Consider the following 25,348-nt stretch of genomic DNA (forward strand, 5'->3'; position numbering starts at 1 on the left):
TGTTTGAGCGGCCGGTGCCTCTTTGATGCAGTCAGAGCTAAGGGCTGAAATCCCCTGGGGTTTGTCAGCCATGGCTGTGGTCTGGTTTGGCACAGCCTCCCCGCATCATGACAAGGGGGCTGGAGAATGGGGCAAGTGTGTTTCTCCTTCCCTGGTCCAAACCCTTGCTCTAGCACTGCATATTTGTAAATCAGCCTGTGGAAACATCCCTGGAGTCCCTGCCACAATCAGTATTCAGTGGGCTGAAACTAATCCAGCACTCTCAGCAACTTGATATTTCTCAGTGAATCCCCACCAGGAAATTCTGTTAAATGCCAAAACTGAGGAAAAGAGGAACCTCTTGAGGCAGACACATGGGAGGTCAATAGCTTGACACAACACCGGGGAGACTGGATTTACAGGGAGCAATGAACTGGGCTGTCTGCAAGGCTAACAGAAAAAAAAAACCAAGGGGTATTTTTCCATTTATGTCTGTTTTTCCTCTTTTTCTCTCTCTCTCTCTCTCTTTTTTCTTCTTAACATTTAGCCTATTCAAATTGGGTTCAAGTGCAAGACTTCCTAAATAAGACTGAAACACTTATGTGTATTTTGTTTCCTTTGGCTACACCAGTGGGACCCAGTTCAGACTTTGCTGCTTCTGTGTCTTTCTAGAAAAATTCTTGAGAATTATTGTCCTAATAACATATTTGTAATATCTTTCTACAGGTACTTTTTATGATCCCTGTTGGACTCTCCATAGGAGTTATTTCATCCTTCCAGATACCAGCGTTCTGCAACAACAATAACTTACTGGCAGTATTTCTTCTGTTGCTACTCTTTGGGTAAGTGTGAGGCAATTTAAATATCAGAGTGAGGAACTGGATATTGCAGGCTGCTGTGATTTGGGATCTAAGAGAGGAATATGTGGGCTTTCTTCTTCAGTGTCTACTTAGCAAGTGGTGACTCCTTCCAGGAACAGTGAGCTAAGCTATTGTCATGCCTGCAAGATCTTTGTGAGGATATAAAACATTCAAGCTCAGGTGGCAGCTCAGGCTGTAAGCAGATATTTACTGAACTGTTGTGAACTTTTGAGATGCAACAAGGGGAAAACAAACAGACCAAAAACAAAACCTCTGGAAAACTTAGCAAAATTGTTTCCCTGACTTTAAGTCCTCCAGGCCCAGTCTTTCTGCTTTCAGCCAGGGCTACGTATCATGAACTTCTCCCAGTTCAAACAGATATCAAGCCATTTGTCCTCCATTAAGTTCCTGTACTAGAGGAATCTAGTCATTTGCCAAGACAGAACTGTTAAGTTGTCCGAGGACTTTAGTTATTGGTTTTCAATTGCTCTTTGAGTTACTGTTCAATTGCTCCTTATGCTGTTGGGGATTTATAGATATGCAACATTTTCATGGATGTACTTGCTGGCTGGAGTCTTCAAGGAGACAGGAATGGCCTTCATCGTTTATGTCTGCGTCAACTTGTTCTTTGGCATCAATACCATCATTACGCACTCTGTCGTGTTTCTGCTCTCCCAAGAAAAGGCTACAGACCAGGTAGGAACCCCAGTGATACAAAGGCTTGAGTGAAACAGCAGGAGGCTTCTTGAGTTTGGTGGCTTTGGTCAGGTCCTTAGCAGCTGGCTAGTTTCAAGGTATTTCTGTTCAGCTAAGCAGAGGATAGGAAGTGCAGACTACAGGGGCTTCCCTGTTGACAGGGTGTAAGTCACATACAAATCCTGTTTGTGTAGATCTGCTCCCCCAGCAAAACATGGTGGTGAAAGAGGGAAGAATATAATAAGAGAGGTAAAAAACTGCCCTTGCTGAGAAAGGCAGGAAGGCATGGATGTCTGATGCAAGGTTGATGGGAATTTAAACTATTGCTCAATTCTTGCAGTACAAACTTGAGAGCGACAACTAGATTTCATTGCACTGAGTGTGAAGTGTGCTGCGTTAAGCCCAGCAGTGGCTGTCTGTCATCTTGATCTGTAATGCAATCACCTTCTCCCTGCAAGGATGAAAAATGACTCTGAGGCAGTGATGACTCCAGAATGTCAGGCCTTGTTTTATATAGAGATATCCCTGGGAATCAGTGGAATAAAATGCAAAGTGTGCACCTTATATTTAGTCGTTGGTTTGTTTTATATTTAGTCGTTGGTTTGTTTTAAATAAAGGGCACTTGCTTTGTAAAACAAGAGCTGTGTTGGATTTTGCTCTGTAGCTAAGCAGCCCCTTAGATTTTAGTGATGTAAGAATATGATCTACATTTATCCCTCTGTGCCCCAGAGGCAGGGAGTCAGTCTGTCCCCGTACAAATGTACAGCCTTTCCACTTTGCTGTGTGCTAGTCCTTTCTTCTGCTGGTGATGTACCAAATCCCTGCATACAAGAGCACATAGCTGGGAGACTGTGCACTCAGCTGCTTTGTCCTGAATTAACTGGAAAAGCCTTTATGTCTATTAGAGCCAGATCTTGTGTTTTATGGGGATGTTTGTCTGAGAAAAATGGGTACTCTGCAGTGGGTTGGTGCAGTGATGCTAATTTTGGGCAGCTGCAGGACTCAGCTCAGGCTCATCAGTAGGTTTCTGGCTGCTGCATGCACTAAGCTCCTGCAACAGGAACTGGATGCTGCTTACTATGGGTGATCACAGCCTCCGAGTTGCCTCTTGACTTTTCTGACCTTGTGTCTGTGAAATGAGCTGTCTCTAGAGCTCTTTGCTCTCAATTTATCTCTGCTCTGAGACACAAGCAAATCCCAATGTAATTGTTACACTTCAGTTCCATAGTGAAACCTATGAATTTATTCCATGAATAAAAACAGTGACTGTGCTCTTGTGGTGTTGCTTTTTTTTTCCCCCCAGGGCTTGCATGATCTCGCTGAAAACTTAAGGCACGCATTCCTTCTGTTCCCACAATTTTGCTTTGGCTATGGCTTGATTGAACTGTCTCAGGATCAGGCACTGCTGGGCTTCCTGAAAGCCTATGGAGTGGACTACCCTGACAAGACCTTTGAATTGGACAAGACCACATCCAAGCTGCTTGCCATGTTTATCCAGGGCACGGTGTTTTTTGCCATTCGTCTGACAGTTCACGATGGGATGATTCAGAAGGTCTGGAACAGCACACTGGAGTAAGTAACATCTGGAGTATCTTGGTGAGAATGGATCGAGCCATCACTCAGTGGGTTCATTCTGGGCTCTCACACCATCACTGGCTCAGGCTGTTGTGCCTGTTTCAGGCCTCTGGCTTTGGTGGGCTGGTGTTCAGCTGGAGTCAGCTCATTGAGAGCCTCTTCTTTTGTCCAGTGAGAAGCAAGAACCTGTCCCTGGCACCATGAGTGTGTATTCAATAAGGCAGGGCCTGCTCCAGCTCAGAATATTTGCTGAATAGGAAGAAAAATTAGGCATCAAAGGAACACTGAGTTTTCTTGAATTCCCTGAAAAGATTTAATAGGAGAATAGAAACTGCAAGCCTGTGTATATTTGCATGCCCTGGGATCTCACAAGAAGTCTCCTCAGTACCTCAAACATACAGACCTCCTGCTGTCTGTGACTGCTAAAGGATAAGGGCATAATAACCCTATTTCCTCCCCTTAGGTTCCTGTTTGACAGAGTGCATGGCAAAGCCCCACTTCTGCTATCTGTGGCTGAAGAAGATGGGGATGTTCAGGCAGAGAGGATCCGAGTAGAGTCTGGCAAAGCTGACTTTGATGTGGTACTGCTTCAGAACCTCACAAAGATCTACCACCTTCCTCACAAACGCATTGTGGCCGTGAAAAACATCAGCCTGGGGATTCCTGCCGGAGAGGTAAGCAAGTTGGTTAAAGCTATGGGGAGGGACACTGGGACAGGTCCAGAATCCCACCATTATCTTCTTCCCAGTCCTTGCCTCTGTCCCAGTGTGACTGGAGTGGTTTGTTCCACTCTGGTTTCTTTTTTCCTTCCTTCACCTTGCATGGCCCTGTGCACAGATATTGTTCCTGCACAGACCTGAGGTGAGGGATGAGCCTCTGGTTGTGTCCCAGCACGGAAGGATTTTCAAATCAGCTCATCTGTGTTAATGATATCAAAATAATAGTAATTATCAGCACAGTGGTGATTGCTCATGCGACACTCAGTTGTGTATCTCCGGCCATAGCAATAAAATATGGATTTTAGCATGAGATACGGAACTGCACTACAGGGAGCCAGTTCTTAATCTTATTAATGTAGTGCATTAGTGAGATTATTGGACGGAAATCTTGTGTCACGTTAAGGTTTTACCAATGACAGAGCAAACCTCACTCACCTCATTCCTATGAATAGCTCTATTCCTGTCAATGGGAGGTTTGCACAAATGAGATGAGCAGGATTTGGCCTGTCAGGGAGGTTCACTGTGAAAATGCACCTTACAGTAAAAGGAATGACTCTATTAGAGACATGTCCTTGATTCTTCACCATATTAAACAAACGGTCCTATTATACGCTGCGGTATATTGTACCATAAACAACCACCATTATAATGTTTGTATGCTCCAAGTATCTCTGCCTCACTTGCAATTTATCTTGCTCAAGAGGCCAGAGAGAAGAAGTGACAAACTGCACTGAGCACTCATCTCAGTGCAGTATTCTTCCGTTATAAATACAGCATGGTTGCATTTCTGCCTTTCTTTCTCACAACCCAGTGCTTTGGCTTGCTTGGTGTGAATGGAGCTGGGAAGACAACCATCTTTAAGATGCTGACAGGAGATATCGGAGCATCCAGTGGAAGGTTGCGGGTCCAGGATCATTCTGGGTATGCAAGATGTGATTTCAGGGGAAGGCACATAAACTAATCAACATGGGAACAGTTTATAAGGCTGAATGGCCAAGAAAAGGAAGTAAGAAAGTTTGAAACAAAGCCAAACATTCAAAACAGCAAAAATAAATAAGGAAAGGAATGTAACCCTTTGAAGATGGCACAGTTTCTTCATTAGAGTTTGCATTTGCTGTCATACCTTTGCTGTTTCTTCGACTTCATTCACTAGACGGGATCAGACCAGAAGGACTCATCCCAAAGCATTCTTTAACAGCAACAGGCTACACTGTCTGAAGGGCTGACCTATGTACTAGACAATGTGGCTCACAAACACAGGTCTTTGCAGAGCTGAGGGCCTAAAGTTGAAGATCTGCAAATTCTTAGCATTTTCCTTCAAGGCTTGGGGGGGGGGGGAGGGGGTAGGAAGCTGGAGATTCCAGAGTGCATTGGCAATTTGGTGTGTTTAAAATGACTTGCTTACTTCCTTACAAAGGTCCTTGAATGACATCACCGAGGCACACTGGTCTCTCTTTGGCTACTGTCCTCAAGAAGATGCCTTAGATGACTTGCTGACGGTGGAAGAGCACATGTATTACTATGCTAGACTCCATGGCATCCCAGAGAGAGAGATCAAAGGAGTAAGTAACACCAAGGCTTGACTTGAAGTATTTTTTAGTTATCAGGAGCCTCTACACTGATTTAATTAGTCTGTCAACGTAGATGTATACTAGTAATTAATTCCAGGAGTCTGTTGTAAAATTAGTACTCTTTCACCCCTAGATTGTGCTCCAGCTTCTCCACAGGCTGAATCTGATGGCCTACAAAGACAGAGTCACCTCTATGTGCAGTTATGGCACTAACAGAAAACTCTCAACTGCTCTGGCTCTCATTGGGAATCCATCTATTCTGCTGCTGGTGAGAAATGGGGGCCTTGTTGGGTGAAAGCTGAGCAGATCTCCAGGCTGGAGGGACACTTGAATGATCTTTCTAGACACAGGCTGCAGGACACTCCCCCAAATGTTTGTGGAGAAGGCTCTGGGGAGGAAACCCAAGAGCATCCTGTCAGTGTCTAAAGGGGGGCTACAGGAAAGAAGGAGACAGACGCTAGCAGGGTCTGCTTTGATAGGAAAAGGGGAAATGGTTTCAAACTTAAAGAGGGGAGATTTAGGTTGGGTATAAGGAAAAAGTCTTTTACTGTGAGAGTGATGAAGCACTGGCACAGGTTTCCCAGAGAGGTGGTGGGTGCCCCATCCCTGGAGACACCCAAGGTCAGGCTGCACGGGGCTCTGAGCATCTGATGGAGTTGTGGGTGTCCCTATTGATTGCAGGGGAGTTGGACTGGATGACCTTTAAAGCTCCCTTCCAATTCAAAGATTCTGTGATTCTATTCAGTGTTTCTAAATATGCTCAGTGCTCTAAGAGCAGTGTTAAATAGGATGCTTAGTGAACATAATAAGCTTTCCTTGCTCCAACTTGTATCCAGCCCAGCTGTTCTGTGGCCAGAAGTGACCACACCAGCCCTTTGATAACTTTTGTGACATGCAAAATCTTAATAAAAAGAGAAGGTGGAGAAGTTTTCTCTGTACTGGCTGCTGCATGAACCCAAGCTGTTTGTTTCTGCCTCATATAGTACAATACCCTTAACAACAACAATCTGGCAATCTGAAACCGACTAACAATGTTATCAGCAATGCATAAAGTAGAAGGCAATATATTGTCTTTCATCTCTGGCTCATTTTCTCTATAAATGGAGAAATTGAACACTTGCTTTATGAGGATATGAGAGGAACAGAGTGCAGATTCACCTGGGAATCAAATGCTTGTTGGTTGCTTCTTGTTTGAGACTATTGGTGTTTGTGGAAATGTAAAGCACCATGATATAAAAAGCAGTGCAGGGTTGATCTTAGGTGGTGTTATCAGAGCCACTTGGCTCTTATAAGGAATCCAGTGGAGGCTGGGAGTTCCCACTGCAGTCTTGTCTTCCCACATAGGATGAACCGAGCTCCGGAATGGATCCAAATGCTAAACGGCACCTTTGGAAAATCATCAGTGAGGAAGTGCAGAACAAATGCTCCGTGATACTCACATCTCACAGGTAGGGCTGGTTTGGCTTTCTCTCCAGTTTCAGGGTCTTCAAAAAATACGAAGAGGTCCATCCTTCAAAATCCTTGCTGCCCCTGAGAGAATTTCAGGGCACTGAGCTGTGACAGCTATGTGGGGTTAGGGTTGGATGGGGGTGCCCACATAGACCCACCATATTCTAAGGAAGATGCAGTATTGTTTTCTGATCGCCAAAATGATTGCTTTATGTATGCCTTCTCCATGACTTATTAGAGTTTTTCTGTTGGTTTTTCAGCATGGAAGAATGTGAAGCCCTCTGCACCAGGCTGGCAATTATGGTGAATGGGAGTTTTCAGTGCATTGGCTCTCTGCAGCATATCAAGAGCAGGTCTGTAAAATGTACTCACTCCACTCCTACTGATTGGCATTTGGAGTTACTAACACAGCTTTAAGGGCTGAGGACATGAGACCTTTGTTAACAGGGCATCAAAATAAGCAATTTTCTGTTTTATGTTCCTTACTGCACCACTGAAATTCATTTAACTAATACGCTTTTTGCTCTCTCACAGCCTTTCTTCCAAGAGATGTGTTTCTCAAAGTAATTCACTGCTGAAAATGTAAAGTGCATGTTAGGGTCGAGCTTCGATTTTATTAGTTATCACAACAGCCCTGTTCCTTATTGAGATTCACTCCAGGTTAACAACCCTGACCCCATTCAAGCTGCACTCTGCCTGCATTAGATTTCCCTGAAGAGGCTGTGCAGCATTCTCGAGGGATTCTCTTTATCTGTTTCTCTTTCTTACTGTGTTAATTATGATTTTCCTTATCTCCTAGGTTTGGAAGAGGATTCACTGTGAAGATGCACTTAAATGGCAACACAGTTAGCACAGAGGCACTGACAGAGTTCATGAAGTCACACTTCCCAAATACGTGCCTGAAGGTAAGCAGGACAACTGCATTCAAGGGAGTCCTCCCACATTAACCAGGAGTATCTTGCAAGATAGACATCTTGTAACTTGCTGTACATACAGATCCATGCTCGTAAAGTGTAAGAAATTCATACACATGCACTTGTTACAGCTATCAGCAGCATTGCTCAAGGGTTAGATTATCCAAGTTCCTTGATGCCTTAAATAACCTCAGCCAAGCAGCTGCAGTGATCCTGTAAGGCATCTGCTAGGTGACCCTCTGCACCTGTGAATGGCCCCACTGAAGCCTGATCTGTATGCAGATGCACTTTCCATCAGTAATTACATGGTCACTGATCAACTGCAAACAATTATATTTTTCACTTTTAGGGACCAGAGGATGGAACGCATCCTCTGTCCCTTAATTCTCCCCCGATTCAGTTCCTTTGTGCTTCCATCTTCAGCCAGACAGCCAGTGAGAGCAGCTTGCAGCAGGCTTCTAACTTTACTCCATCACTGTTGCTCCTGCAGGATCGTCATTTCAACATGGTGGAGTACCATGTTCCAGTCTCAGCAGGAGGGGTAGCAAATATATTTGATCTCCTGGAAGCCAGCAAAGAAGCCTTCAAGATAAGGCATTTCTCAGTGAGTCAGACGACGCTAGAGGAGGTAAGGAATTAAAGATGTGTAGCCATCCATTTTGAACTGTTAACAGGGGAGCGAGCAGACTGATGGTTGCACATAATGGACTGCTGCACACAATAGACTACATTTTAAGGGGATTTCCATCCATATTCCTCCTGGGGATACTTTATCAGTACTATTGCCTCCAGATACCCATGCTTGCGCTGGGAAAACACGTAGAATGCTGCCTGTAGCATAAAGGATCTGTTCTTCTTTGTCAGTGCTGATTTCAGCAGTCTCAAGGATGAAGATGAAGGGCAGGATTATGGATCACCCCAGAGCTCAATGCCAGGCATCCTGGTGACAGAGATTTCCTGACAGTCATGGAAATCACACTTGATTTTGTTCTTTCCTGCACTGTATTTGTATTGTAAGTTCATGGAGCGTTACTCCAAACTTATCTTTCATGGCATGTTCCTTTCATTTTCCCTTGGAAGAACATTCCCACTGGCATAAAAACCTCATAGGAAAATGCCTCAGCTGAAGGGATTCATAAAGATTTATCCAGAAGAGAGCAGTCTGTTGAACATCAGTATCTGATCTGTTAGGTCTGCCCCAGAGACAGGAGGAAAAATGCAAGCTCTGTAATCCTATGAATTGTTGACCAGATTTGGGGGAGAAAGGAAGGAAGTCCTCAATATTGTTTAATGAGGGGCAGTGGTTGTGAGAGAAACCAGCTGACAAACAGCAGGAAGCCCCAGGTCATGTTTTGTGAGAGGACAGCATGGATTCTATGTATGCAAATATGATTGTAGTGCTCCAGTAAGAATATTTTATGCATTCATTAGATACTATTCAAACACACTGTTATGTGTGATTATATATACCTATCTATATAACATGCAGTTGCGCCTGCATAGATGTCAATTATATATAGACAGATAGGTTTATAAAGTAATAATATAGATGTATTACACTGTAATCAAAATGAACTACCACACGGGGGTATTATCTCACTAGCATTTTGAAACATGAGCTGCAGGACAATTAGGTTCTGCAGGAACATCTACCTCTGCATTCCCAGGTGTCCATTCAGCAGTACAGGAGCATGCATCTGTTTATTTACATTAAGCCATAAGAAACACAACATTTGCAGTTCTGAAACGCAGTGCAAATCCGTTCCTGAGCACTCTCTCCAGGCTCAGCCAAATGCACAGCCATTCCTCTTGTCTTATTCATGCACACTGTCAGTTCTTTACAACGTCGCATACTGAATGTTATCTTTTACACTTACAGGTTTTCATCGACTTTGCTAAAGATCAAGCAGATCCTGACGGCGCGGATGCTGGTCCCGATGTGACATCAGACAGCTCTGACACCTGTAGCCAAGCCAGCACCATAAGCTCCATCTATTGAAAGGGCACTACCACAAGGCATCACAGGAGCTGGGGAAAAGACCTTGTGACCCCTCGCAGGGTCCTTCCAATTTCTTCCTATTTTCTTTGATTCTAGGATGGTAGGCATAAAAAGTCACGACTTCTTAAAGTACTTTTTTGATATGCACTTATTTTGTTACTAGCAATGTGGTAGGCAATTAAGGCTGGCATTTGGTTACAACTCAGATTGATCTTTTCACACGTGGTCTTTTTTTTTTCTCCCCAGTTCTAGTTGTACGATGACTTTTATACCTGTGAGGACATAGTTGTCATCACCTGCTCCTGCTGGCCATGGCCATTTACTTACATGAGAAATGGCTATGATGGAGCAGAGGAGCTGCTGGAGGCTCGGGGTGCTTGACAAAGCAGCAGCCCTGTAGCCGTCCTCTGAAAGCCCACACTCTCCTTCTTGCTCTGCAACAAACTTTCTGTTGCTCAGCTTAGACAGGTTCCCGACCGGTCAAATAGAGTTCATGGCGCTGTCCCACCTCACGGGGGTGTTGTGAGGCTGTGGGTGTTGTGTACTGAGTTGCATATACCGTTGGTGGGGGCCGTCTTTGGTAATGACATAAGGCTTTTCTGTATGTGTGGGTGATGTTAGTACAAATATAATTATTTTAAAGGTCAGCGCTTCCACTGATTCCGGTTTATTCCAGCCCTACATGACACCCAGAATAAGCCCTCAGCTCCCAGGCAGCTCTTGGTACCCCATGGAAGACCATTCCACCACAGTGGCCTTTTTCTCCTTTTGGCTGGTGCTCATGGCATCTCCATTAGGGCAGAAGAACAGTATTGAAACAGCTGTACTTGTTAAACTTGAGCCAAGGGAAACCGTAGATGGAAGCTGCGATGCCACATCTTTCTCATCCTGCCCACGAGAGGAGTGTTAGCAGTTCAGCTCCCGTGTGGTGCTAAGGCTTGCTGAGATAATTGCACAAGGAGCGGGCGCTGTAAGTACCAGGGCTGTTCAGGATTTTACAGTGGGGTGCAGAAGGTTCACAGTTTAGCCACTGTGAGGAGGTCACACTTTCTCCTTCATCTCGGTGTAAACTTCTTGCTGATTGCAGGAGGAGTTTTACTATGGATTGAAGGTATTATCAAGCCTTGAATTATGCCTCAACCTGCTGGCTGTAATTAAAACTTGGAATTCAGCTTCTTTCCAGAATGCGTTTGACACCTGCAGTTTATAAGTAACTGCAAATGCTGCCCAGACATTCATTGTGCCTCCTATTATTACGTCTCCAGCTCTGAAAAAGCTCTCTTTTTTCCCCCTCTCATTTTCATTGCATATCTTACACAGATCACAGTATAAAATTAAGCTTTTCTCTAATGGAGGGCTTGCGCTCCCTGCAAAGGACACAGAGCATGAATGCCAATGATTTAAATGCAGCCTTGTAATACCAATCAGAGTATTATTTTATTATGTCGATGGCTTTGCAACTGCCAGTGAAAGATGGATCTTCAGGCTCTGTCCAGATGTACTTTACATTTAATTGAGGGAGACTGATACAAAGCTATTCTTTTGTCCCTTTAGAGCCTGCTAATCAAAAAAAGAGAGGGGGACGGGGGGGAAAGGAAGTGATTCATTGGGATACTTCAGCAAGTTTGCAGTTTAATTGGGTAAAATAGAATTACCCTCCCCCTAAAAAAAAAAAAAAAGCAAAAAGCATCCTTTGGATTTCCATCCAATTCTGGCATTAATAGAAACATCTGCTTCATGTGAAACGTGTCACAGCCGTGATATACGCTCTCCAGTTTCACTTGCAGGTAAAAATAAAACATCTGCTATTGCAATCAAGTCTGCAGGTATTGGTCCAAACAAGCAAAAGTTTAGGTACTTAAGGGGATTTAATTGAAACCTGTGGAGAAGTAGTTACAACTGCTCAGGGGGATGAAGCATCTGGCAGGTAGGCTGTATGAAACATCACCAGGGGCTGAATTATCATTTTTTGCTGTATTACAAACTCCCCTCCGAGCCTTGTAGATTTAACCTGTCCTTTTCTAAGGTAGGACATGCTCCAGGCTTGGCTCCAGGACAAGAAATATGGAAGCGAATCACATCCTACCTCTGAAAGCCAGCTCTGGGTTTCCCATCACCCCTTGGTCTCCCCAAGGAGGCCCCGTGCAGGTTGCAGGATGGAAATACAGAGCTACCGCTCAGAAAATGACTTTTTCAATAAAGCCAAGCAGGCAGAGAGCCTGGTTCTTTCTCTTGGTCAGAGCTGGGAGCTTAAGATTGCTGAAAACACTGACCTCAGTGTCCCCAGAAGGGACAGAGGAGCACTCTGCGTACTGCTACACATCACCTCTCCGGGAGTGAGAGATGAATGCTGCAGCCAGGGGGAAAGCAAGCTTTTCATCTCACTTGTTTAATGCAATTTCACTTCAGCCACCCTACTAACCTTTGTTTGAGGCAATGGGGAGCACTAACGCCCTGCCAGAGTGATCACATGGCTCATATGTGTTAATTGGAACTGCATGGGCTTCAGCTGAGCTTCATTTAAGAATGCTTTAAAATATTAGTAACGCAAGGTGTACACAATACAACACTAAACAAATCCAGGGCCGAGGAGTCAACGAGGGCCTTCATAATTGGTTGTGTGGATTGTGTGATGGATTCAAATCAATTCTGTAATTGGAGATGTGGACTAAGAGACAGCAACTCAAATCTCTGTCCCAGCTTTGCGCTGCTGGTGAGAGCATGGCACTTCTCAAGCCTGATCCTTGCTTGGCTTCTGCCTTGCAGTGAGTGGCCACCAAGGGCAGCCAAGGAAACTGTCCTGTGGGGCCAAATCAAACAACCATTCTCTCAGCACTGATCACTACTGTAATTATTGAGAGTCTGATAGGACTTATTTGTCTTTTCATGAGAACCACAATGATGGTTTTGCTCTGGCATTGGAACAACAAGCATGTTTGTAGGTCAGATGAAAGGCAACCAGGTCAACATCGCTCCAGGAGCCAGCAAAGCACAGGATGGGACCCTGGCTTGTCCTCTGATCCTCAGCTTTCTTACACTGCTGCTGCTTTGTCAAACAGGCTGTAAGGATTTGGGGGTTTTTACAAGCCGAGAAAAATGTAAGCTCCTGCACTTCATAGTGGAATAGGGTTTTTTTTCTGTTTGTGTGAGTTGGTGGAGGAAGAAAAATGGTTGTTAGATGGCAACAGCACATAGCATGATTTTACTCCCTCTTTTTTTGCAGACAACAGCTGTGATCTTGCATAGCTATAACAAAATATCTACAGCATATTAGAGGGGAGTGCAACAGAGAAAAGGAGCAGTGGGGAATGACAGAAACGAATTTGCCAGAATTATTATTCCACAACAGTATTTAAATAAAAAAAAATCACTCTAATTAATTTAGTTGTTCGGGGAGAGGGAGGAAATAAGGAAGATGGCACTGAAATAGTAAGAACAACATTAGTATGGGACACGGCCAACACTAACTTACTGTTGGCTTTGCTCCTCACGCAGCTTGCATACGCAGTGCTGGTAATGAGGGAGGATGAGCAGCCCTGCAGTGCTGGGGACGGCCTCTTTAGGGGCCACATCATCCAAAATGAGCCCCCCCCAGATCTGTGGGGCTCAGGGGGAGCCACAGGAGGCCCTGGGTCACCCCAAAGGGGTATTGTTTTTAGGAGAACACCAGTCCTGTGTCAGAGTACAATCCTCTGAGTACAATGGCACCTGAAAGCCAGTATGTGGCAAAATGGGAGGATGGAGCAGTGGCCACATGCAGCCCAGGATGAAGAAAAGCTGTGGCTGATGCTTGCAGCCCAGGGAGCAAAACTTGAAGCCTCTCCATTGTGCTGGGTTCCAGGGATGCAGCTCCCACTTCATTTCTGACTGCTGGTTTAAAAGGCTTTTGGAAATGGGTCATCACCAGGAAGAGCAATTCTGAAGGCTTTGTGCAGGGAAATAAGAGAAATCAGTGGTGGTGCTCCCCCAGCTTTTAAGGCCCAAAGCAACAATCTGATCATCCACCCCAGCCTCCAATTTAACACAGGCTCCTGAATGCCAAGCAGTGGCTCTGTTGCTAAAACAAGCACTTGTATAGAAAGGAAACATCTTTTAGAAAGAGATGAGCTCTTCTCTGACTCGGAAGAAAGCAAGGAGTGCACCTTCAGGGCATGAAGGAGGATTTATGGTACCGCACACAAGAAAAAATCCAAGTGAAGACAGGGTAATAATTGAGGCTTTTACCTCCATTAGCAGGTCAAGGTGAACTCCCAGCCCCTCCACTGTGTCTGTCCTAGTTGCCAGCTGAGGGGTTTCACACAGCCCTGGGCTTTATTGTGCAGCTGTGGTTTCACAGCCAGAGCAAAATGGAGGGGTGTGCAGTGCAGGATGGCACGCTTCCTCCTTATCCACACCTGGTGGTTTATTCCTGTGCAAAACAGCCATGTACTGAAGTTAAAACGATACCAAGAAGACTGAAATCCAATTAAAGCAGATCCCTCAGGGCTGCACATCCAATTAGCAGAGCATCTTTAATTACACCCGTGGTGTTTCATCGACCTACGCAGAGAGGACCTTGAGCGCAGAGCTGCTGTCTGCCTGGTGACCCATATCCATGAGGACTGCTGAAGATTTCTAGGCAGCAATGACTGGTGGTGCTTTAGTATAAACCAGTGCTTGTCATTTAAAAGTATGGAGAAACCAGGAACCAGAGCAGGCAGGTCTAGCGATACCCAGATTAAGATGTAGTTAAACAGAACCTCTTCCTAGCACCTTACTGAAGGCTGTTCTTTAATTGAAGAAAATAATACCTTTGCAGAGTTGCTCCCTTTGCAAACATTGCTCCCAACAGAGAGGTTTCTCCTGAACCAGCAGGACCCAGCAGTGGGAGGCCGTGCTTTTTTGCCCAGATGCTCCATGAACCACAGCAGGCACCAGCCTGTGCTTCCCAGGGAGCCCCTCTTTGCTGGGTGGCTGCAGTGGGAGCTGGAAAGCTGCAGCAGATCCCTCACTTGAGCTGGGTACCCTAACCCCAAAGGATTGCCTCATCTATCCTGTGCCAGCCATAGGAGCAGGGCAAAGGAAAAACAAGGACAACATTTTCAGCATTTTAGTAGCAATTTTCTCTAACAGGTGATAGCTGGAAAGCAATTGAGGTTCAAGTGATTCTGAAAGAGAACAGATTTTCACCGTCCTCAGGGCAGAGGGGTTTCCTTCTTGCATGGACCGAATGTTCCCTGCTTCCAGGAACCTGGAGGCTGAAGCATTTGAGTTCATTTTGTTGAGAAAACTGATTTTAAAAAAAAAAGGAGTGCATATTTTCAATCCAAATCTTAAGAGATGCCAGAAACACAAGAATACCTCTGTGTGTTTCTCAGCTCTCTCTGGCATCTCTGCATGAAGTACGGGAATCCAAAATGCCTTTTCACCCTTGTTCTGGAGCATAACACCAGCAAACAGACAGACCCAGCTGAGAGCTGGCAGGGCAGGCTCAGAGCTTTAGCCCCAAAGCTGTCCAAGTCAATAGTCAGGCTGCCCTGGATTGCAATGGGCTGCAGGACCTCTTCCTGTTCCCTAGTAATTCCTCTCTAAAATCCTGTCAAAGAGCCCACAAAGCTTCTCTTTGTCAGTTGTGCACACCGTATGTTAAAACCTTGCGGATCTCACTTCAATGCAAAATCATGTCAGATTGCACCAAATCATGCTATCCTGCACAATACGGACAGGTGCCCAGAAGCAGGTGTTTCACATGCCTTCACATGCTCCTTCTCAAGTGTTTCTTTAAATATCTCCAGGTCAGTAAGATGAGCAAAATGGGAGACCTTGAGCTTAATCAGATTAACAGTTACCATCCACTGCTTTAAAGCAGGCTGCTGTGCTGCTGAATTGCTTCTGCTTCAGGATCTGGGGAAATCAGAGCTGCACCTGAGCAACCCGACAAACAAGGGCAGCTCGAGGCTCCCTGGGAAGGAGGAGGAGACCGATAGCTGGGGCTGACTTCTTTATTCACTTCTTTATTAGCCCTCAGAGCCTCCCTAGGAATTATGAAAGCTTCCCCAGGGAGCGTAGCAGTGCGAAAAGAGCATTTGCTCACAGAGCGATGCCTCGTGCTGCAATAACACTCTGCAAATGCGCTGGAGTTGCTGCACCCATTCCCTCTCTCTCCTGGGCAGCCAGGCTGTGCTCCTTTAACCTGCTCTCCACGTCTTCGGCATTTGAGAATCCTCATTATAGACTCAGCAAGCAACTTCTGTGTTCTTTTTTTTTTTTTTTTTTTACCCAGAAACAGCTCTTTGCCACGCATGGGTGGATGGCAAAGGCAAAGCTGGTAGGCTTGTTACAAAGCCCTTGGTTGTCAGTCAGAGGCTTGCTGGTTTAAAAGCAGCCTCCTCCTCGTGGCTGGGCTATAAACTGGGATTTGCAAAAAATGTGTCAGGATTGGGGAATACCATGGGGTTGCAGCAATGAACACATTCAGGGAGGTTTGGGGATGCACATTAGCCTATGTACACATACCTATCATAGGGCAGTGGAGGCAGCACGGCCGAGGATGCCATTTCAGACAGAGCTCATATTGCAGTGATGGCAGGAATCCCAGGTGCCGAAAGGACATAACTGCCAGAGAACAGAGAAATGTAATTACTGGACGAGCCGATGGGGCGACAGCCCTGACCCGTGAGACAACAAACCCACACAGCTCCTGCAGAGCCTGATGGTAGGGATTTTTTTTCCACGGTGAATATCCTACACAGGGTAATTGCCTTGCCTGAAATCAGCTGGTGAGAACAATACACCACTGCTTCTCACGTTAGGTTCAATGGCAGGAACGGGTGTCATCCTGGGGCTGCTATATCCCTGTACTGCTCATTGGCCTCATCCAGATGAATGGAAGCTGCTGTGTTTCATTCTCCCCACCATCCCCCCCCTTGCTGTTTATGAGTTCTGGCTAAAGTAAGAGCTTGGACCATATTACAGAGCATGCTGTCCTGCATGGTTACAGGAAATATCTTACAAACCAGGTAGAAGCACGGCTGTGCACCTGGGGCTACAGATGTGCAAAAGCCTGTGGTCATGCAGGGAAGATTTTGGGGGGAGAACTGTTTTGTAAGCTGCAGCTCAAAGCTGGACACGCTGTAAATAGGGATCATTAATCAGCCACTCAGCAGCAAGTGGCTGCTGTTAGTTATTGTAACAGCATAAATCACTGGGAGCTGTTACCGTTTTAATTTGGGTTTAGTAGAGATTACTAAGGAAAAAAGTAACCCTTCCCTGTTTAAAACATACATACCCACGGCTGCAAGCACACAGATGCACACTGGGGCGTTTGCTCCTTGGTTTTCCCAGGGAAGCTTTGAACCCAGAGCTTTCCCATGGTTCAGGCTGGGCACAATACGGGACTTTCAGTCACCCATGAACGTGGTGCCTGGGGGAAAAGAAAGGTGTTTTGAGCCTGGGACAGCCAGGATTACAGGGATGGAGCTTTGCCCCTGTCGTCAAGTTCCCACCCTGAAGCTTGGAAGCAACTTTCAGCCTCCAAAAAAAGTCTTCAAGGAGAGGAAAGGGTTTGTGTTAAAAAGCCACGGCACATTTCCGTCCAAACATGCCCAGTGCCCACAGCCCCAGCAATGTCTCATCTTGATGAAACCAAGCCCTGATCGATGTCGCAGAGCAGACAGCAGCCAAAAGGCGAATTTAAAAGTGAGAGCTTCAAAGGGATGCTCGGCTGTACGTCTTCAAAAGAAGATGTGCAGGGGAAAAGGGAATTAAATCCTGACAAAGGTGCCCTCACAGAAAGGAAACGCTTCTGTGCTCTCTGTACTTGGGGAAAAAACAAAAGGGATACAGCACATCTCCTCAAGAGAACAAGGCTTACGGTGGCATGAGTGGTGCCCACGGTGCTTTCTCATGGGGTGGGATGGGTGTGCAGGGTCTGATGACAGCTGGCAGCTCACGGCCCCGTTATCCTTCAGCACAGTGGTACCCGATGTTGGGTTAGTCCCAAGCAGGAATCAGGTGCTGCTGGTATTTGGGAAATGGACATCTGGATATTTTTACTTCAACTAAAAGGGAAAGAAAAGGAATGTTATGTTTTGGGGTGGCCCAAACATTTCCAGCAGGCTTCATGCTGCAAGGATATGTTTGAAAAGATCGTCATCAATCAGATGTAAAGAGAAGGAAGGTGATGCTGCACCCACACCTCGGCTCCCCCGTGTCCATCACCATTAATTGCCTCTGTCATTTTTAACCCATGTTTTGTGTGTGCCTGATGAATGGGCATCCAGCCAGGGAGAACTTCACCAAGCATTAAGCCAGGGCTGAGGCTTGTGTTAATTATAATTGGGCTATTTATAATAACACTAATATAATCATGATAGTGTAACAGGACTAATTAGAGTGGGCCTAGTAATAAGAGGGGTCACAGTACAGCAGCCCCGGCACATTAGGAAATCTGCAGCCAACTTCTTCAAAGGTTTCCCTGCACTTTCATCCTGCTCAAAGGTAATCCAGCATCTGAAAGGTGCTGCAGAGCTCTGCCTTTTCCCGAGCACCCAGGCTTGCAGCGCGCCAACCATATGTCTGACTCTGCCTGCTAGCAGATTGCACCAAATATTTTCCTTTCTCATCGTGGCTGAGCAAACAAACACCATCTGTGGGACTCGTTGAGGGAAATCCCGGCCCCCTGCACACCAACAGGATGGGACACCAACTCTGCACAACCACCATGTGGCTGTTGGTGCCTGCCCTGGACCTCTGCTCCAACCTGTGACAAATTAGGACCTTGCCTTTTGGGATCAGATGCCAAGTCACATGTAACTGAAATGCTGGATCCCTTCAGAGGAGGCTGTTTAGCACTGAGCCAGGCTGTGGGACGGCATTTCAGTTTTGGTGGGTGCACGAAGGCAGGAAGGCATGGTTTTTTGCTCCACCTACAGCTATTTCTTGATTTGTTAGATGTGCCCATCCTGACAGGGGCTTTAGGCAATGTGTAGCATGTCTCTACCCTCCCTAACCAGTCTGATGGTACTTTTTGCAGCCCAGGGGTCTGGGTGTGTGGCTGATGGAGTGCAGTGTGTTCCCTTCTCAAACCTCAATGCCTTTGGGAATAGAACTCCTAGGGGAGGGGGTTTCTCCCTCCCACTTACTTTGCTTTCCATTTGAAACTCCTGCTTTCTTACCCTACAGAGGGTGAGGAGAGGAAAAACCAGGTGGGTAAGTCTCAATATCACAAAATCCCTTGCAGTTTTGACCGAGGTGGGGATGGAGCCAACGGACCCACGCGCAAATAGCCCATCACCATGGGGACTTTGTGACTCACCCTTCTGCAGCACCAGCTCCACAGCACCTGCTCCAGCCAGCTCTGGGTTTAGCAATTCACATGGCGAGAGCAGAACCGATGAACCACAGGCGGCTGCTGCCTTTAATTAAAAATGCCATGTCTAACACCAGCAGATGTTCCTGCTGTTGAGCCTCGACGAATAATTTAACGCTGTGTAATGCAATGCTGACTGTGCTGCTTAGTCTGAAAGCCTAATAGACTTTGTGGTGTTTTATTTTTTTAATTATTATTGCTATTTCCTTCTGGGGATCAAATCCCTCAGTATTCCAACTGTTAACACTCGCTCCTCTGACAGCCCTAACCAGTTGCTGTACCAAGTGATTTCCACAGCTCAATGTCTTTCAAGTCCACGCTGCCACACAGGAGGTCTAGAATCAAGCTCATGGGGCTTCCAGCTTCCAACAACCACCCCAAGGGCGGCCTGGCAAGTGAGCTGAGCTCAGCCTGCGAAGGCTTTGATTCAGACATCTGAAGGAAGAGGGAATTCACAGTGCAAAGCTGCTTCTCCTGGAACGCTCTTTCAATCTTCTGTTTTGACTCGCCACCATGCAATGAGTCACATAGCAGTGGTCCACTTACTGAGGAGGGTCAGGGTAATTTTGCTACCACACGACATCACACCAATGCTGAAACCACTCCACAAGCTTCCTGTCATGCAGCAAATTCCTTCTCAAGCATGGGAGCCTTACAATGCCTGAAATGGCTTTCCTCATGCTTTAAATACCGCATAAACCAAATTTAGCAATATATTTCTCACCCCCCTCCTGTTTTCTGCATCGTTTTTTCTTGCTCCTGACCGTCCAATTGCTTACAGTAATTCACTGCAGTGGAAGATGTTTCTTAGATTTCCAAGAGCGCCCACTCCTTAACCTTTATAAAACTAGGACGAATGAATCACTGGTGACTTTTACATCTTTCTCGAACAAGTATTAGTTGGAGGCTGGCTGCCCAGGGCAATACTTTGCCTTAGTTAAGCTTAGTTGTAAATGCTCACACGATGTCTCAGCACAACCGTGTTCAACACGAGTGGATTTATCGAGTTTATCCTTGTTTCCCACAGCTTCCACCAGCCAAACCTGCTCAATCCGCATCGCTTTGCTGATGAAGTTCCCTCACACAACATCCCATTAGCACCGAGATTTATGGCAGCGCCGCTCGCTCACCAGCGTAGCATCTCGACGCGAAATGTCAGTAAAGCCCATAATGTAGAGCTGCAGTGGCAGAAGCGGTATCTTTTATTTAGCCGGGACTATTTCTGCTTGAAAGTGATAAATTCCCTCTGGAGCCGCTTTATGTGCTCCAGTAATTACAGCGTGCAGGGAGGCGGCGCATTCCCCTCACAGCATCCCGCTGTGAGGTGGGGCGTTACCACAGACCGACAGGCCGCCATGACGCTCCGCCCCGGCCTCAAGGCGGGCTCCCCGCTTGGCGGCTGCGCAGTGTAACCGAGCGGGTAATTCGGAGTGTCGGCAGCGATGCGTGAGGTGCTGCGGGGCCGCTCGGGAAACAGGCCGGAGCCCGGCGGACAGCCCGGCTCCACCGCCCCCATGGCGCGGTGCTGGGCACACACCCGAGCCGCGCTGGAGGGGCTGGAGAGGGCGCTGAGCTGCTCTCGCTGGTAATGGCGCCTCTTCTCATCCCCCCCACCCCCCCTACCCCTCCCCTTATTTCTTCCCTCGGGGCCGCCGCGTTCCCCCTAACGCTTTGTTTCCTTCCTGTGCCCGCAGTGCTGGTGTGTTGCGGGAGCCCGTGTCCCTGGGGGGCTGCGAGCACGTCTTCTGCCTGTAAGTAGCTCTAATGGTGGCACAGGCCTCTCCGCGCTGGGCCTTGTGCGGCCTGCTCTGGAGGGACCTGCATAGTGAGCTCCCGCCCAGCCCTACTGTTTTCTGAGTTTATCCTAACATCTAATTCCTGCTCTTCTAGTTTAAAGCCATCCCCTCGTGTCCTATTGCTTTTAGATTGTTGTATAGGGGGTAACTATACGGATGTTAACAAGGATGGTAACAAATGTACAGAAGGTATAAGCAAGAGAGGAACTCACCAGTGGTGATGCCTTTGCTGAGGAAGCTGGGGTGGACTTCACTGACAAGCAATCTCCAAGAGATGCTGCCTCAGTGGTGGTCAGCCCTTAAATGAGGTCTAGAGGAGGTGGAGTCAAGCTACAGCCCTTCCAGGAACACAGCTGAATTACTCTCACCTGTGCTCCCACAGCTGACTTAACACTTGCCTCAGCTGATTAATCAGTGGTTCAGGCTGTGATTACCAATTTCCCATACAGTGCTACAGATACAGGCTGAACTAATATGTTATCAATAGCTGGCAGGAATTTGGATACATATTCATTACATTCCTGAGACTATTAGCACGCAGTCCCTCCCCCCTTGTGCGTGCATAGTGAGTCGTGGGGGTGGTTGTGGGATGAAGGCTCATTGTCTTAAGGTTCAAAGTCCAGCTGTAATCTCAGATCCCAAATATATCACTTGCTACTGAGTTATTTGTGCTTTCTGTAAACCAAGAAACTCAGCAAACTCTCAGTCTGTTGGACACAGTCTTTTTGTTGCTGTGGCATCCAAGTGCTGCAGTAAAGTTCCACCTTAGGATGGAGGAACCCAGGTCTCAGTCTTATGAGTTCTCTGACCAGTTCTCAAAAATCATTGGTGTTCTCACAACCCTGGGTAACGCTGTCCAGGTTCACTGAGTCTCTTCTCCCCATATTAGGGCTTTCCTATCCAAAGGCAAATAACTTTAGGCTTCCTTTGGCCAAACCAGGCGGAAGAGACATCCTTCAAACCCAGAAGGTAAACTCCACCTTGGTTAATAAAGTGCATGGACTTGCCACCACTGAGTGTATCCGTTCAACGATTCTATTACTTGCCCTCAAGTCTTGTACCAAACTAAAGCACTCGCTATCCAAAAATTTGGGTAAATTGGAGTTTTGTACTTGGGTTCCCATTCAATTAGGAATTCAAACTCCAAAACATTATCTATTTTTTATCCTTCTACAGTCACATATCCTCGAAGGGCACTGCTTTGTCCTGACTGGGTGAGCTCTTGCTTTTAACTTCTACTTAGGGCTTCATTTTTGGCCCCAATGCCCACACCCCTAAATGTGTCTTAATTGAGATTGCTGTGACTCCTAGGGGTACAACATTGTTTTTCCCAGTTTGTGTTAAAGCCAGACTTAAAACTTTTAATCAGTCAATATTGTTTGACTCTTAGCTTGTTTTATTACATTTCTTGCCAGAGTAACCTGACATGTACAAGAATTTCTGTATTCCTGCTTGTTTTCTTATCTCATATTTAATTAATCCCCAAAGTGAACCTTTTCTTGTTGGGCAGTAGCTTCTACTTCTGTTACAAAACCATCAATAGGTAGTAAGAAGTGCCTGTATCCATCAGAAAATGAACTACTCCTGCTTCCCCAGTTGCAGTTTTGTCAGTGTATCTGCTAGGGTAAACTGCCCAAGTTCTCATGGTTCAGCTTTGCAATCGGAGGCAATTCCTTCTCACTCAGCTCCTCTCCCTTTGCTGTTTACAGCAGCAGTCTCTGACCTTGGTTCTCTCTCCCATTCTGAGAGTTCTGCTTGCAAGGGAACAGTGCGGAGGGGTTGCTTTCATGCCAGCACAGATAAACTCACTTTCTCTTTAACCCTTTTTCCTTTGTACGCTATTCCACTATTTGTACCCTCCGTTACACTTCCACATCCTCTCAATTATACTTCCATATACCATTAGCAACTACGCTTATACAGTCAAAACAATTTGACCCATTCCCTTCAAAATCAACAAATCAAACAACACAGTTCATTAGTTTCCATAAACACCCTCAATATTGTATAACTTTCTCTTAGCAATCCGTATTGCTTGGTTATAAACATCTTGCCACATAACCAGCACTGATTGACCCACATCCCTTACAGCTCTTTGCAAGCAGAACACAATATCACATTAAATGGGTTGACGCTCATTCCCTGAATGGAACGGACATCCCTCTATGGGTTCATTGTCCCCACTCATAAATTCATACAAAACGTAAAAATAGACAGTCCGACAATAGTAATAGTTATACTCCACACTCGCCCTGAATCCATGCTGCATCCCAAGTAATCACACACACTTGCAAATCACAACGCTGGCTTAATTGTAATCGGAATTCAAGATGATATTTCAAATGTTTTGATAACAATAATTTAAAAACATGGTACCAAATAGGTACAACAGATCACAGAATCATAGAATCACATCTAGTCCAACTGTCTTCCCTTTACCATACCTACAGAACACCACTAAACCATATCTCTTAGCTCCCTATCCAGGCACTTCTTGAACACTGCCAGTGATGGCGACTCCACCACCTCCCTGGGCAGCCATTCCAGTGGCCTCATACAGGGCCTCAATGCTGAGTATCTTTGTGCTATGAGAAGACCGATTAGTGCAAAACACAAACACCTAGCAGCAGCTTCTACATTCCTGTCTTGATATTATCTGAAGGCATGGATACTTGAGTGATGTTTAAGGGAAAGATGCCAGTGCAGTTCTGCAAATAGTTCTCATAATGAAATTGGTAGTTGTTATGCTTCTGGTACTGTTAGCTGCTACTCTACTAGTTTTGGGCCATATCATAGAATCACAGAATGGCCTGTGTTGAAAAGGACTGCAATGCTCATCCAGCTCCAACCCCCTACTACGTGCAGGGTTGCCACCCACCAGACCAGGCTGCCCAGAGCCACATCCAGCCTGGCCTTGAATGCCTGCAGGGATGGGGCATCCACAGCCTCCTTGGAGAATGTGTTCCATATGATTGTTTACAACCAACTGATGGCAGTAGCAAAAGTCATAAGGTTCTCTCATTGGACTAATGAATGAAAGATTTAAAGCTTGTATCACAATAAGTATTGGTATATATGGTATTACTAAGAAGCTACAAATGTTAAATGACCTTTATTTAACGAACTGGTTTTTCCTCCATGTTATCTCTTCGTTGTTATCTAGAGACAAACAGCGACGGAACTTCAGCACACCTTGAAAATTTGGATCAAATTGTGGCTGTAGGAATCACGTGATAGCCATGACAGCATCCTGGCAAGGCTTAGCTTGCTTAATTATGGCTTGTCATCTTGCCATGATAAATATGTCCTCTCCTGTGCTTGTGACTAGCTTGCATTTGCTTCACAATAGTAGTTTGTCAGTGTTAAGGGAAAAGATTCTCTGTGAGCTTTTGGCTCTGAAAAGGCTACGTGCAAGTACAACAGATAACTTACACTGGGTAATAGATTTTTACTTTTGACTTTCAGATCTTGCGTGGACGACTACATTGGCAAAGGGTGCCCAGTGTGTCATGTGCCAGCCTGGGTGCAAGACGTGCAGGTAAACCGTCAACTGGATGACATGGTCCAGCTCTGCAGCAAACTGCGGCATCTCCTGGGTGCAGGCACCTCAGGTAAGAGCCAGTCCGGCCCTCTGACAGCCACTGAATCCAGACCGCAGTGTTTCATCCTGTGTACTTTATAGACAATGAGCAGTGCAGCTCTGTTTAAGATTCTGAAAAGCTGTTACAAACCATGTTTGGAAAACTTGATGTGAGGAGAGCTGTCTGTATGGATTGCTTGTTCTTCAAATCTGTTTTACGAAGAAATCTGCATGAGCGGGTTATCCATAATTCATTAGAATCTGTCTTTCAAAATTAGATGAAAGTAGGATATATTCCCAAGTCTTGTGGCAGTTAGTTGAGCACACCAGGGGCACAAGATGTTGTATCTTGTGCTCCTAAAGGAAAACAAATGTGTAATATCCCACAGTACACACTTCCTTAGGAGGGTCCATTAAAGGATAAAGACGTATCATCATGTCCCTCAGTGATTTACATGGTATCCCAGTAATTTTCAGTTTGGGGTTTTTACACACAGAAAACTCTGCTCTCTGCCTAGAGAGAGAAGGGGGCAAGTTTTAATGCATTTATTTTATTCTGGTCCCTAACAGTGAGCTATTCTGCTGCAATGGAATTTTGTCCTTGTTGGTTGTACAAGATTGCAGGAGCTGTACACTGGAAATTAATGTCTATCAAATTTCAGACCGATTGCCAAAGTAGGGAAAAATGAGATGAGTGTAGGTGAATGTGTGACTCTTCTGAAGCCTGGAGAGGAGCCTATTATGTAACACTAGGTTTTAGAAAACATTCATTTAGTTGTCAAACACAGAAAAAGGAATTCTTGCTTCATTGTTGCTTCTTAATACGTTCGTCTAAACAAAGGATCCTTTATCAATGTCTCT

General features: G+C 45.8%; 2 protein-coding genes and 1 long non-coding RNA gene across 7 annotated transcripts in view; 2 read left to right on the forward strand and 1 right to left on the reverse strand.

Moving 5' to 3' along the window:
* The window catches only part of ABCA12 (ATP binding cassette subfamily A member 12), a 97,312-nt gene extending 86,903 nt beyond the window's left edge, over positions 1 to 10,409 (forward strand). For both annotated transcript variants that reach the window (XM_085552763.1, XM_032445977.2), the window contains exons 43-54: positions 706 to 821; positions 1,376 to 1,535; positions 2,839 to 3,107; positions 3,574 to 3,784; positions 4,641 to 4,750; positions 5,247 to 5,391; positions 5,534 to 5,668; positions 6,745 to 6,848; positions 7,110 to 7,202; positions 7,649 to 7,754; positions 8,254 to 8,391; positions 9,643 to 10,409. In XM_085552763.1, the coding sequence (XP_085408889.1) occupies positions 706 to 821; positions 1,376 to 1,535; positions 2,839 to 3,107; positions 3,574 to 3,784; positions 4,641 to 4,750; positions 5,247 to 5,391; positions 5,534 to 5,668; positions 6,745 to 6,848; positions 7,110 to 7,202; positions 7,649 to 7,754; positions 8,254 to 8,391; positions 9,643 to 9,762 (1,707 nt within the window). In that variant the 3' untranslated portion in view covers positions 9,763 to 10,409. The remainder of the gene's footprint in view (positions 1 to 705; positions 822 to 1,375; positions 1,536 to 2,838; positions 3,108 to 3,573; positions 3,785 to 4,640; positions 4,751 to 5,246; positions 5,392 to 5,533; positions 5,669 to 6,744; positions 6,849 to 7,109; positions 7,203 to 7,648; positions 7,755 to 8,253; positions 8,392 to 9,642) is intronic.
* Positions 10,410 to 10,729: 320 nt separating this feature from the next.
* LOC107316480 (uncharacterized) lies at positions 10,730 to 21,183 on the reverse strand. 4 transcript variants are annotated; one of them, XR_014948094.1, is made up of 5 exons: positions 21,120 to 21,183; positions 17,615 to 17,801; positions 17,030 to 17,164; positions 16,258 to 16,356; positions 10,730 to 14,170 (listed from the first exon to the last, which is right to left on the reverse strand). It is a non-coding gene; the product is annotated as an uncharacterized LOC107316480 (long non-coding RNA). The 4 variants fall into 4 exon arrangements; XR_014948096.1 differs by lacking the exon at positions 21,120 to 21,183 and adding an exon at positions 19,058 to 20,401; XR_014948095.1 differs by lacking the exon at positions 10,730 to 14,170 and having other exon boundaries at positions 14,838 to 16,356.
* The window catches only part of BARD1 (BRCA1 associated RING domain 1), a 38,337-nt gene continuing 33,503 nt past the window's right edge, over positions 20,515 to 25,348 (forward strand). The window contains exons 1-3 of the mRNA XM_015867992.3: positions 20,515 to 20,696; positions 20,806 to 20,862; positions 24,373 to 24,518. Coding sequence (XP_015723478.2) covers positions 20,554 to 20,696; positions 20,806 to 20,862; positions 24,373 to 24,518 — 346 coding nt within the window. The 5' untranslated portion in view covers positions 20,515 to 20,553. The remainder of the gene's footprint in view (positions 20,697 to 20,805; positions 20,863 to 24,372; positions 24,519 to 25,348) is intronic.

Source organism: Coturnix japonica, chromosome 7, assembly GCF_054131305.1.
Source record: "Coturnix japonica strain WE chromosome 7, WE-NBRP24, whole genome shotgun sequence".
NCBI lineage: Eukaryota > Metazoa > Chordata > Aves > Galliformes > Phasianidae > Coturnix > Coturnix japonica.